Source organism: Scophthalmus maximus, chromosome 6, assembly GCF_022379125.1.
Source record: "Scophthalmus maximus strain ysfricsl-2021 chromosome 6, ASM2237912v1, whole genome shotgun sequence".
Lineage (NCBI taxonomy): Eukaryota > Metazoa > Chordata > Actinopteri > Pleuronectiformes > Scophthalmidae > Scophthalmus > Scophthalmus maximus.
In genome coordinates, this window is record NC_061520.1 from 15,440,685 (window position 1) to 15,455,055 (window position 14,371).

General features: G+C 38.5%; 2 protein-coding genes across 6 annotated transcripts; both read left to right on the forward strand.

Moving 5' to 3' along the window:
- The first annotated feature begins 916 nt into the window (after positions 1-916).
- adipor1a (adiponectin receptor 1a) lies at positions 917-8,477 on the forward strand. Of its 5 annotated transcripts, none has more exons than XR_007030833.1 (9): positions 2,191-2,432; positions 3,263-3,478; positions 3,565-3,678; positions 4,700-4,871; positions 5,058-5,244; positions 5,849-6,036; positions 6,372-6,565; positions 6,667-6,893; positions 6,924-8,477. XR_007030833.1 is itself a non-coding variant. In XM_035632008.2 (8 exons), exons 2-8 carry the CDS (start codon positions 3,332-3,334, stop codon positions 6,793-6,795), a joined length of 1,131 nt encoding a protein of 376 aa, XP_035487901.1. In that variant the 5' UTR covers positions 917-1,007; positions 3,263-3,331; the 3' UTR covers positions 6,796-8,477. The 5 variants fall into 5 exon arrangements, 3 of the variants coding, with proteins under 3 accessions (XP_035487901.1, XP_035487903.1, XP_035487902.1); XR_007030834.1 differs by having other exon boundaries at positions 6,667-6,883; positions 6,940-8,477; XM_035632008.2 differs by lacking the exon at positions 2,191-2,432 and adding an exon at positions 917-1,007 and having other exon boundaries at positions 6,667-8,477.
- Positions 8,478-9,823: 1,346 nt separating this feature from the next.
- On the forward strand, positions 9,824-13,449 carry rabif (RAB interacting factor). The gene is made up of 3 exons (XM_035632014.2): positions 9,824-9,964; positions 10,312-10,463; positions 11,325-13,449. The coding sequence occupies exons 2-3, from the start codon at positions 10,320-10,322 to the stop codon at positions 11,571-11,573; spliced, it is 393 nt and encodes a 130-aa protein (XP_035487907.1). The 5' UTR covers positions 9,824-9,964; positions 10,312-10,319; the 3' UTR covers positions 11,574-13,449.
- The last annotated feature ends 922 nt before the right edge of the window (positions 13,450-14,371 follow it).

The window sequence follows — 14,371 nt, forward strand, 5'->3', positions numbered from 1 at the left end:
CCAAAGATATTTAGTTTACTGTCATAAAGGAGCAAAGAAACCAGAATATATTCAATTTAATATCCGTCTAAGTTTAAGTTAAGAATTTTTACTTTTTTATTATGATTCATTTAGTAGTCAATTACTAATCGCTTAATCGATTAACTGTTTCAGATCTAGTTTGAAACCATTGTCATTTAAAATGTGGTACATGTAATTCCTCTGAGACACAACATTAGTCTGTGATTTCATCCCCTGTACAGAGTGTTTGGGCCCGTCTTCAGAGAACAGTCACTTTGTATGTTGTCAGTGTCTAAATATTTATTTTTTTAAACCAGAGCAGGCTATAATAATAAATAATTCACAGAAATAATTCTCAACATGCAGTATTTCCAGCAACATTTCAGGTAGATATATAAGTGATCATCACTATCATTATCATACCGCTTGAAAAAAAACCCAAGTACAATAGCATCCAATAGTAAATTTATAGTTCACACATTTGTCTTCCCAAAGACAACATGTGTATGTAAATGTATGAGGTACAAAACATAACATTTCAGAAAATGTTTTCAACTTTCTAAATTTTATAGTGTTTTGTTCTGATGTTTGGATTTCTAATGTTGTTGTCGGGTTTCTGAAATCCCCTGGGGGTTTTCTTTGACATTTCGTGTTTTATTAAATGTTTTATATTTCTGTTTTGCCATAGTGTTTAGTAACACACTATGGAGGACGTTACGTAACTATGATTAAAAAAAAATTCCATTTACTGATTCCTGCTTTTTATTTTTGAATTACATGAAAGTGATGTCAACAGATCAATGCTTCTTTTTTTCTTCTTTTATTTTAAGGTAACAATATAAACATGTTTGGTTTTCTAGTTTTTCGACCACACGTAAAATAAGTCCTTTTATTTTGAAAAGGGACTGAGATTAAGGTTTACGGAAGAGATCCCAACTTCCGGAAAGGATTGTGTTTCGCATATACATAAATAATTCACCTTCCTGGTTCGAAGGCTACCTTGTCAGGTAAATCGTGTCCTTTCGGGTGAAACTGTCTCGGCAGACGTCGGTGCAGTAGGTTGTGTAGCTATTGCTCTAACTTTGTGTCGTCGTACAGAATCGTGTGTCCGTGCAGGTTAATCCACAGAGCCGCGGCGCCCGCTCGGCTGCTCGGCGCTAGCTAAGAGCGGCTACGTTAGCGAGCGGATAAAACGAGCGATCCGCGGTCAGCTGGCTGGAATGTATCCGGTGTTGTGTTGATATCGATCCGGCTCCTCGCTGTGACTCGTGCCAGGTCGCGTGTAGGTTATGAATTGTTCTATCTTGCGGCTGGTCACCGCTCGCACGCCTTGTCCCGTCTGGCGCTGCTGATCAACATCCGTCTGGTCCGTCGTGTTTTGTTTGTGTTGTCAGCCGCGACTCTGCGTCGAATGTCCGCACCTCGCCTGGCTCCGGGGAGGATCGTCCGCCCGCCGATACTTTCGGCCGGTGTTAATACACATGAACAAGTCCGGCCGCTTCTTTGTTCTCTTGTACAGCGTGTGTGGTTTCTAATGAGACGTTCCACAGCCATTTTAAATCAGGGGTGAGGTTAATGTTGCACCACCCACACATGAAGGCTTCGTGAGATAACTGCTGCACGCCAACGTGTGTTATCATCACAATCAGATCAGTTGTAAGACATTAATGTGAGCATGTCTTCTGAGGTCGCCAGGTGGTCTTCATTTAATGCTTTCCGGAGACCCCTCCAATGACCTTTGTGACCATAGACAAAAGGGCTGCATGACATCTGGACCGAGACCTGTAAACAGGTTATTAATTATGAATAACTACACACTTGATAAGGAAAAGCACACTGTTAGTGTTTCTATTAAGCTGAAAGTGCATTTGGAGAGTTGTCTCTGTCTATTTAAATGATGCGAGTCAAAGCTGACTGCCAGTCTGTAATAATATTTCTGACTTGTGTCACAGTATTCTTCTGCTAGCTACAGTTGTGTGCATTGTACTTGCTAGATGTGTGTTGTTTATGCTCTTCCCGTTTACCAGACGCTTGTTGATTAGTGAGTAACTGTCCTTAATTGAAACCCTGTCACACGATCCCCATTGATGCAATGATCAATGGATCAAAGGCGCACACACAAACTCCTGTGACCTGTGATCTCATCGCCTATAACAGGTAGTGAGTCCCATCTTTTTGAATTATAGCAGACTGCGAGGCGAGGCACACAAATACAGAAACTGGGATGGACTTTGCATTTGGCATGCTGAACTGCATCTAGATGAGGAGTCCAAACTCCACACCTGGACCCTGCATCCGTCCTTTGTCTGCACTCTCACCTCAGAACAAATTTAGTGGCATGATCTGACACCTGAAGCGATTTTCCAACATACCTATTGATCCACAACACACACTATCACACACCGTTATAAAAGAAATGTTGACATTCATAGGTGATTGTCTAAACTTAGCTAATGGCTAATTATTCAATGGCAAACCCATTATACATATCTTATTGCTATTTTATTGTATTTTTGTATTGACATAGATCTCCATTTTTCTGGTATCTACTTTGCTGCTGTTGACACCCAAACGAATCTTATCTTATTACCCTTTATTAATAGCATTTATTAATACTTTTTTGAAAGCGAGAGACTCTTTGTTAACTACTCCTAAGGACTATAAGTGCCACCAAAGTGTCCAGCTGGAGGAGGATTTTCCACATGCTGGCAAATTTTTGTTGTTGTTGTTATTGATGGTTTATCACTGGTCTGTTAAGCATAACTAAACAATTTATTGTCTTTATAAATGGCTTCGGATCAGATAGTCATTCCGGTAAATGCCAATTAATAAATGAATGGCCGTTATCAATCTGTTATTTAAGTAGTGATCTTCTAGGTTCGGGTTAAAACAGCACTCTTTTCTTGATTTGCATATTTATGTTCTCACTAACAAAAGCAACATTCAGAGAGTTTCCTGTTGAAGTAAAAACTTACTTTGTAAAGGTGTAATTTAAAAAGTCAGTCATAATACTAGAACCAAACAGTCTGTCAAGCTCTTATTGAAAAATAAAAGGAAGTAGTCTGATTTTTAACATCCATATCCAAACTATAAAAGCATTATTGTAACATAATAAGAAGCTTTGCAAACAACCTTGTACAAAACACATTAGCAGTATGACCTGCATACAGATACTGTGTGAGGCAAAGCTGTCTTGTTGACGTCACTGACAGATACTGTTTGCGTACGTGACCAGTAAATATTGATTGTGATTCTTGCTCAGGAGGAAGTTGAAGTGTGCCGCCTGAAGCCGAATACAGAGATTGTGAGTGGGTCATCAGGCAGTCTCCCTATGTCAGGCCGAAACGGGTCTGCAAGTGATGCAGACTGCCAGATCTCTGAGGACTGCCAAGTCCCAGATGTTGAGCTGATGGAGCTGGGGCCGCTGCTGGACGAAGGAGGGGGGCGACAGGCAGCGTCTAAAGGCGTCTATCCAGAGGTTGGTAGACTATTTAAGAAAAATGGCCATTTAAAAAAGTTGTTGATGCTCAGTGACTTCAGTATTCTCTCATGGTCTCTTTGAAGGGAGCTGCGATGCTTGCTGAGGAGGAAGAGGAGGACGATGAGGTGGGAGAGGTCCTGACTTTACCACTTCAGGCTCACCACGCCATGGAGAAGATGGAGGAGTTTGTACACAAGGTACCAAATGTATATTCAATCAATAATTGTTGAATTTATAGAGTTTCCGATTACAGCACTGATCCAGATTTTACTTTGTCAGTCAAATGTTTATACTGACACAGTGACCAGGCATCAACCAATGTTGGAGGTTGATGTGAACAGGTCAGCTCATGTCATCCAATGGGATTTTCTTGGACTCAAACTGGGCTGTAGAACAATTCATTACTTTACTTTAGTTTGGAAACTCCAAATAGGTTTCAGTAATACCTTGGTTTTTACTATAGAACTCGTAGGTTGTTAAAAACATAATGTATAGTAAATATTGATAGAAAAGGAAAAGAGATCCTATAACCTTACACAACTTGGCTCGCATCCTTAAATTGAATCAGTATAAAAATAGTGCAGCAACCATGTCAAATGAGCAGAACCTCAACACTCTGCTCAGCTCGTACATGTACAAGTGTACAGTCCTGTGCTATAGCTGCCAGGTTAATGGTCATGTAGCAGCAGCTTTTGATGAACAACAACAATCTGGGATTAACCTGTGACTGACATGTAGTTTGAGTGAGTCAAACGTGAGTTTAGCATGTTCTCATATTCCACATCAGACACAGGATTTATATCCCTGTTAATATAAGACGCTCACCAGATCAACGTCGGCTTATGCACAGCTGACAAAAGCATAAGTGACAACTGTAACAAATTTTTAGAGATTAATGATAAGCCAGCAGGAAGAAGAAGAAAAAAGATCTTGCCTACATGTACAATTATAAAGACGATGCCAGCTTCGAATATAAGAGAGATATTCATTATTGACCATGACTATTTAGAGTGATCAAGAACAAAAATCTTCTCCCATGATTAAATTATTGCAAACAATTCTCAATTCACTTACACACTAAACTTATATTGTACTTAAAATGAAGTAATGAGTGATTGAGATTCTACTTTTTAACAGTAAAATATGGTTAAACTTTTTTAGATGTTCAGTCAATGTGATTTTGGGCGTCTGTGAGTAAAAGCTCTCGTTACTTTTCAGGTTTGGGAGGGGCGCTGGAGGGTCATCCCTTTTCACGTCCTGCCAGAGTGGCTTAAGGACAACGATTACCTCTTGCATGGACACCGACCCCCTATGCCCTCCTTCCGGGCCTGTTTTGGAAGCATCTTCAGAATTCACACTGAGACAGGAAACATCTGGACTCACCTGTTAGGTGAGAGTAAAAGGCCTTAAATAACATTGGTAACATGACTGAGCATAGATTTTTGACAGCATATTCTGTTGTGGTTTAAAGCCAGACACATTGGATGGGCACATATTCTTTTTCTGAAAAACCCTGAATGGTTCTGGTTTATTCTCATGTTGGCTATTACTGAAACTGTTGTGTCTTCTTCCTTAGGGCTGATATTATTCATTTGTCTGGGCACGTTAACCATGCTGCGGCCCAACATGTATTTTATGGCTCCGCTGCAAGAGAAAGTGGTATTCGGCATGTTCTTCCTGGGAGCCGTGCTCTGCCTCAGCTTCTCCTGGCTTTTTCATACCGTCTACTGCCACTCCGAGAAAGTGTCTCGCACCTTCTCCAAGTAAGAACTCACACTGTAATGAATTAATAATTTGTAACTGTCAAAGCCTTGTTCTATTTTAGACTCACTGCTCTTGTGGTAGATTTTTTTTTTAAATTTAATTTATTCATGTGTCATCATACTGGACATGCAGCTTGCCACCTAGTGTTCATTTCAGTAAACAAGGGACCAGAGCAGTTTAGTCTGAATTAGAGTTTCAGCTCTGACTGACCTTTGCATTTGTATTTAGTTGTGAGTTTTACCGAGTTACAGTATCAGGCTACAATCTGTTACCTGTGGTCGGCCCCATTAATGTGTGTCAGGCCCAAGGACCAACACAAAATGGCCTGTACTTGGCTGAATTGACATTTATCATTGATCAAACTACAACCTAAAAATATTTATAATTATAACAATACAATTATACAGTTATTATAAATATAATTATTATAATTATAATAACTATGTTATTGTGTCTTTGTACATTTTTTTCCTACATGAACAGTCATGTGATAGACATCAAATGCACATACTTAGAAACATGAGAAAACATTTGCCTTATTTTGCATCCAGCAGACCTTCAGCCGAACACCCAACAGCTGTTGTCTCTTTGTTCTTTCCTCAGACTCGACTACTCGGGCATTGCCCTCCTGATCATGGGCTCCTTCGTGCCCTGGCTGTACTACTCGTTCTACTGTTCCCCTCAACCTCGACTCATCTACCTCACCATTGTATGTGTCCTCGGCATTGCTGCCATCATAGTGGCCCAGTGGGACCGCTTCTCTACACCCCGTCACAGACCCACAAGAGCAGGTGCCCACTAGTTTTGGATGATAAGCAGATATGTTGTTTTCTGTCATTCAAATTCTCATATTCTGTAGCTATTTGCTTTAGTTTATAATGTATAGTTTCACTACACGTGTAACTGTGTTTGCTTTCCTGAAAAGTTGTAATAATTTTCTTGCATGCAAACTAACAAATGCAGAGTAAACACTGATAACATTCAAAATAGTTTTCTAATAATTATTCTTTTTGTGTTGTAATGTTTAGAAATGTAGATGTGGATTTGTTAAAATATTTCATTATTATTATTATTATTATTATTATTTAGAAATTATACAAAGAAACTTACCCCATGCTTCTCTTAGGTGTCTTCATGGGTCTGGGACTAAGTGGCATTGTTCCCACCATGCATTTCACCATTGAGGAGGGTTTTGTTAAGGCTACCACAGTCGGGCAGATGGGTTGGTTCTACCTAATGGGTGCCATGTATATCACTGGTGCTGGTCTGTATGCAGCAAGGATCCCTGAACGCTATTTCCCTGGCAAGTGTGACATCTGGGTAAGTATTTAAAGTGTTTCTGGATATCATTTTTGTTTGATCTAGGAGGGACATTGTTATGAATCTAACTAATGCACATATATTTCTCTCCCTCTCTATAGTTCCATTCTCATCAGATTTTTCATGTTCTGGTGGTGGCAGCAGCGTTCATTCACTTCTACGGCGTTTCCAACCTGCAGGAGTTCCGCTATGGCCTCGAGGGAGGATGCACAGATGACACTCTACTCTGAGAGCCCCTGGCTGTGACATCCTTTTCTTTATAGCCCCACAAAACACGCACACACACACACACACACACACACACACACACACACACACATATATGTATACACACACACACACACACACACACACACACACACACACACACACACAAACACACTTAAAATGCTGCTGGAATTGAGTATAGTCACTTATTGCTCCCTGTGTGCTTTTGATTTGCTATCATCCTGTTTGGGTTTTGGTTATCTTACTGGTTTGGCTCCTTTTTACTCCAATAAAGTAGCATCAACTGGCCATTGAACTAAGGGGGAATCTTCCACAGGCACTACTTCTTCAAAAATTATGAAGCTTAGTTTGCATTTTTAAGGAAGGTCAAAATGGGATTTTAACCAAAATCATATATTACTGTAATTTCCTGGTCTCTTAGAAACTCTCTAGTAGCCCGACGTCTCCATAGTCTGTTACCATTGTGCAAAGGGTAAAGAGAGTATTATTTGTGCTGTAGCATAGAGCACATACTATAAACCATTCCTTTTATCCCTCCCAGTCTACATGTAGGTTAGAGGACTGGAGTATGTTAGGTGCTTGATGACCTACACACGTTTGTTTGAGGGGGAAGAAAGTATACACAGTGTATATGGATGTTGCCAGATATGTTGTGCTGTCACTTACTGTACAGCGTTCTGTTAAAACCCATGGGCCCACCACAGACTCACTCATGTCCATATTGCAAATATAATCTAATCTGTACTCTGAAGACCCGGTCAGTCCTCTAAAATCTCATTGAAGCAAAACAAATCATGATTATGAAAGGAACATTTAGCTTAACATATGACCTATATGTGTTTCTGGGTAACTCTAGGGGTAATGGTAATCACATTTTTGAACAAATTAATCGGTGGGATGGATATTTCTCAGTTTCTTGGACTTTTATACTGAAATTCAAGTACTTTTGCATATGTTGTGTTATTTAAATTGACAAGCGTCCCCCCAAAAAATGATTTTAAAGTTGTTTGACGACATGGAAAAGCTGTAAAGGTTTGTACCTTTTGTGGTAAAATGTATTGGCTCAGTTCAGGTTAGACTAAACTTCTTAAAATGCTGAAAGGAAAAGAATCTGTCATCTTTCAGCCAGACGACACTATTAATTCATTTCTAGAGTAATAGTTCCTGGGCTACGCACAATGTACAGATCTGGATTGGTCAATTTTTTTGTCAGTTAGATGTCTTTCTTTTGTGCTAGATTTCAGATGCAATGAGAGGTGTAAATATCAAATGCACCTTGGTGTATACCATCAAATTCTAAACTTTAAATCCCTATATGGGGTTTATTTGTTATGTACGGTATGATTGATATAAACTTTTAGTATTTCTGTGCCTTAGGCCAATGGAAATGTTTTTAAAAGGAAATGGCCTATCTTAACCGTCAAGGGAGCTTCAAGGATTTCCAAATGTTGACTTTTATGTTTTCCTGACCATAAATATACAATCAAATCATTATTGAACTTACAACTCCATTGATAGGTTGTATCAACTGCTGTTTAAGACTCCTTTTTCTAGATCAACTTATTCAAGCTTTATTACAAAGACTAAAACAATTTGTGTTCTTGCCTTTGTGTAATGTCCTGTGTAGAAAGTGATAAATCATACATTTCACAGAAATGTAAACATAAATATTTATTAATGGTCATCTTGGAAAATGATTGTATGTTTTTTTTTTCACATGTAAAACAAATTGTGTCCAGTTATCGCTGATGTATATTCGAAGGTTTGAGTAATGTATACTCGGACGAGAGCAGATTTCTTGGAAATGTAAGACCCGACATTTGAATTTAAAGTGTCACATCAGCAGCAAGCAACTGAAGACAACAAGGTTCATCAACTGCTGGTCATTACTGGTTCATATTCTGTCTTTAACACACTTTTTTAAAACTGAATTTATGTTTTAAGCATATAAATCTTGCTAAAACTCATACTCCTAATAATTTCCCAGTCATCCAGTAGACTTAGCTGCTGATTGGAGATCAGTGGCCCTGAGAGAAGGAGCAGTGGCGTGTGGGTGTGTTCACAGCTTGTGTTGCTGTCTAAAGAAATACTACATAATTGTATCAAAATGCCAAACTATGAGTAAAATCATATGTAATTAATTAGAAACTTCACAATCATTTCGATATTCACTTAATAGTATGTTCAATCTCTATCTCAATACAGATCTGCATCAAAATCAGTCATAGTGATAGATGACTGTGCTGATTTGTATTTCTAAATCTCTGAATATTCTGACCATACAATGGTGAATTTTGCAAAATAGTAAAACGGTCTCTCGACCCGAGGCTCGCTGAATGTGATATTCTACAACGTCACATAAGTATATTTCCTCTTAACTCGTCTGTCAGGATCATGCATTGTAAAAAGAACCAATGATCTTCAATTTCCTCCACCCACTCGGACACCTGCAAACTTATCTCCTAAACTTTACTAATGGAAATGTGTCGGTCCTATAATATGTTGTCTAATAGTGCAACACCCTTAAAATTGAAAATAAATACACTATCGTCCTATGCTGCATTTTTAAGGTCATATTTATGCCATGCGGCATGCATCTGTTTCATGAACCAGATACTAGATAACCTCAGTGCTATAATGTTTCTATGTGCATTGATATAGTACTGTAAGTACAGTTCTAATGTTAAAATTTTTTTATATTACTTCATTTTCATACTAATGTGTTTTCTTCCATTTAGGCATTACTACTTTGTAAGTGTTTTGTCACCACTGCTTAAGTTGTATCTTCATAGGCCACTCTGAAAAAATGTGACAACTTTGGTAATGTCAAACATTCATCATTTATTGGAAAACATTTGTTATTTTTGAAAGTTTAAGTAAAAAACATTGTAAAAAGACTATAAATGGGCGGTGGGATTAATATATATGATACAATTAATTTTACAGTTTACTTATTTTATCCTGACAGACTGCAGAATAATCAAATAATAATCCACATCGTTCCTGAGAGAGCCTGCCTAATCAGGAACCAAAGTACATTCTTGTTTCTGAACGAGAGCTTTTAGTGGCTGGTACATTTCAAGCGCAGTTAGTATGCTAGGTTAGCTTTGGCAAACCTCTACCTAACGATTTGTCTGTCGTGTCCACGCTTGTTTTGACTCGAACAAATAGGTACGTTTTGCTTGACTTTTTCCAAACGTGTCACTAATTTTCATGTTTGTATAATTTAGCAATTTGTCGTATAGTCGTATAATACAGTGTGAGCATAAATTCAAGGGGCGGGGCTTATATGTAGTGGCTACGAGGCTGATAGCTAGTCAAATTAAACTAAAAATATGGTTATAATTCTCAATTTAATTCCGAACTACAGATGTTCCCGGGACTCGCTACTTGGTTTCACTCAGTCTGTTCTGCCCATGAGCTAATAAGTCCCTGTTGTCCCTCGGTTCGCCTGGTGAACGACACTTTAGCCTCGATCATTCTGTGCATCGACATCTCAGAACCTGGTTGTTTGTCAGGGTTCGTGATGGAAAACAGTCAACAGTCCACAGACGGTACGGACCGGTCCGACCTGGTTTCTGCGGACGGCAAGAACATCAAGTCTGTGCTGTGTCAGCGCTGCGGGTCCAAAGTGCTGTGCCCGGGGATGGCAACGTTGGAAGAGAAAGAGGTACGATGTGAGACATCAGGCACTTCGTGTCAGTGTGCTGCATTCTGAGCTTTCAATGTGTCGAATCGCACTTAGACAGATTGATGTTTGTTCATGTAAGATAAATCCAAGGTTCTTTTCGGGGGGGAAAAACAGAGATGCAATGCAACTAAATGCAGTTACTCAAGTACAAGTCAGAGATGCTTGTAATTCACTGGACTATTTCCATTTTATACAACTTTATACTCCATTACTCACAACATGGTCCTCTTTACTACATCTATTGGAAAGCTCGAATCGAATGTTCATTTAAAAAACAACAACAGCATCAAAAAAAAACATGATAGACTGGAAAATAATTCAGTATGATAGTATTTATTAGTTTATTTATACTTGCGAGTCACCAATTGAACTAATTATTCTATTAAATGTGAACTAATTATCTATCATTTACATCTAATAATTTTAGGTGCATAAGTTTTGCTTATTTTTGTCGGAAATCTGTCCAAAATTAGACTGTTTGGTTATTGAGGCCTATAGAAGTTACATGCAGCCTCACTGGACTTTGTAGGAACATGATGAGGCCTGGTGCCTTGGGACTTGAGAGACTTACTGAGTACATGGATTTAAAGGCTGATGTGTACTTTAGAGCAAGGTCATTTTGAGCTCTGCCCATCAGGGTGAAGATCTTGAACTGCATCCTGAAAGCAACTGTTAGTGGAGGTTTGATGTCGTCATTTTTTCCCTCACTTCCGGCTATGTCTGCCCACAGACCTTCGTATCAGACTTAAATGCGCATCACTCTTTTCATGTATATGTTAGGTCAACCTGAGTCCTTTCAAGTGTTTTTATGTTATCAGAGACTCTTCTTTCTCCCACCAGCTGTTCCTCCCCTCCATGCGGAAAAAGAGTGGCCTCAGCACCACAGAGGGCTCAGTGGACGGGGACACTCTGACCGCCCACTGGTTAGTGGACGACATGTACACTTTTGAGAATGTGGGCTTCACTAACGATGTGGGGAGAATTAAGTATCTCATCTGCGCGGATTGTGAGATTGGACCAATCGGCTGGCACTGTTTGGATGACAAGAAAAGTTTCTACGTTGCTGTGGAAAGAGTGAATTATGCATAGTGTAAATACATATATGATCCAACAAGAACTTTAAAAAAAAAATGCGTTGACAGGCTATGCATCTTTTCATGGATTTAAAGCCAGAGTTGACCCCCCAGCCAACCTAATCCATCATACACACGCTTGCACAGTGACAAAAGTGTGACCATTCTGCTCTAATAAAATTGTTTTCTGGGAAGCTGTTAATGTCGTCCTCCAGCTGTTTCCTGAGAAATATGATGTTAGTTTCTTCTTCTCAGTGTCTTCTTATCCATGAAAAAACTAATCTCAGAGAGATAGAGATGTCTATGTTACCTGTGGAATCCATCTATAAGAGTTAATGCTCAATAATGTAGGGAATAGTTGTGTATGTGTTGTTTGTAAATGATCATTTTTACATTGTAGTATTGTAACTTTTTCTATCTATCTAAACACAGACGTATACATATCCCTATCCATACATACATAGTGAACAAAAGCAACAGTGCCAGGGCACCAGTCGGTTACTTATTAAACCAAACAAAAAGTTCTTGCTGCTTTTCAGTGGTCATGTTGTTATTATTAGTCTAAAGTCAGCTGCAGATTGTTCAGTTATTTAGGCACATTAATGTTATGTGAAATCTCACCAGACTTTGTAGGAGCATGAAGCAGACTGGTGCCTTTGCCCTGAGGGATCTGCTGCATTCATAAACCGAAAGAACGGTATGAAATCGTTGAGTGAGGAAACATTTAGTCAATAAGCTCTAAATCAGGCAACATTTTTGATAACTGATTCAAGTCAATTACCAAGAAAAAGTTGATTAGTTACGGCTTCTTGTTGGTTTTTTATATTTCATATCATTGTAAATTAAACATTCCTCTGGATTTTGGACCGTACATCTAACAAAACGATCTGAAGACGACTCCTCGCCGACACAGGTTGTGGAAACTTTGAATTTCACTTTTTTTTGACATCTTAGAAGTGAATTAATGACTTTAAAATATAGATTATTAAATTCTGTAATAATTTGACCAACTGTTTAAATGTATCAGGGCCTTGATAACATATGTTTGCCTTAAAGATACATGGAATGGATTCCGTGGTGTAATTTACAATTGATCACCTGAGTTTGCTGCATTTCTTTTTGAGAGCTATAGGAGGTTTTTACCCTGTAACTGGACTTTATCAAACATTTTCAGTCATTAATTTGTTATTAAAGCGTATACATTGTCTCACAACTCTCAAGTGCCCAAAGAAACAAGTGCAAATGTTGTTACAAACTGCTCTGTGCAACAGGCAACAGTAGTCTACTATTCAGAAGGTCAGGAAAATAAGGTCAGTGTTTAGAGCTGTTGGGGCTCTAGGGGTTCTTAAATCCACTGCTGTGTGCACTACATGCTCCTGCTAAGTAATCCTTACATGCTATTAGCAGGATAACTTTATTTACCAAATTTTAAACTCAGAAAGTTAATCTGTAAATCCTAAAATGAGTCTAGGATGAGTAGTGTACACCGACCATAGTAAATAGGAGATGTAGATGAAAAGCCACCATTCGACTATTAGTAACACAAACAGTAACAGATATTTACTACAACAACAACAAAGCAACACATTACTCTGGCTGCAAATGATACTGAAGAAATACTCCCAATTATAAAAGTTCCCAGCTTTGTAGTTTATGTAAGTGGAAAAAAATGGGTGTGTGTTTTAAACTAAGCCTTTAAAATCTCCATACGTTCATTGTTTGATGGTTAATTTGCCTTGTGATGTGGTCCATTGTTACACTGTGTGTGTGCGCTGTCAATAGCTCCGCCCACCACCGAGCCAGTGGCGATGGTGCTAGTCAGCTGAGTGATGGTGGTGGAGCTGTGTGCTTCTTTGTGTGTTTTTCAGAAATAAAACCATCACGGATGTGGAGGGTGTTATTTTTGGAATACTTTAAAAGGGATATTAGAAAATGTGTAATTATAGCAGTTGTACAAATGATTGGAAAAACTAAGTATTATTGACGTAAAATAAGTACAAAGATGATCACGGGCTGGCTATGCACAGAATATACAGAATTATGTCCATGTTGATTAAAGGAAATTGCAACAAATGACTCTGTACACAATAATCAAGACACTGGAAACGACAGGAAGCATGTGGTTATACATGTTTGTGTGTGAGCGTTGTCTTGAACACCTTTAAATATGTAAAGTTGTTTTTCTCCCAACCGTGAAAAACGCCGTTTGTTAGTCAGCTGTTCAAAATCCACTAACAGGAAATTCGAACGAAACAGAGAATAGGGACATTCAAATCAGGCTCATATTGAGTGAAACGAGTGAAGGAGCAGGCCAAATCTGTTAACTCTCTGACTCTAATATAATGCCAGCTATATTTACATTTTAACATCACAAATTTGCCTTAATCCTTCTTTTTCAAAAGTCGCTGACTCTGGTTTGTTGTTTATCTCCTACTCGTTAGTACAAAAGACACAAAAGCAGAACAAGAACAACAACGCTTAACAAATTCAAATCAATGTTATTTATTTATATCTCAATATCACAAATCACAAAATATACTTCAAACATTGTTATTATTTTTCCTCCTTTGTCTTCACTAAGAGTCTAGACAGACGTCGATGTAAACTGCAATTTGACTGGTTGGCAGATAGATAATTCGAGTTTTTCCTACATGGTTGGTTCATTATTTAGCAAATGACGTAATGCACACTGGCTTGATTTAACACATGATTTAGAAAGGAAGAGTTTTCAAAATATATTTTACTGACGTATGGACGACATACCTTTCTTCACCAGATGCGTTTAGGGGCCGGTAAAGTATCAATGAATTAAAA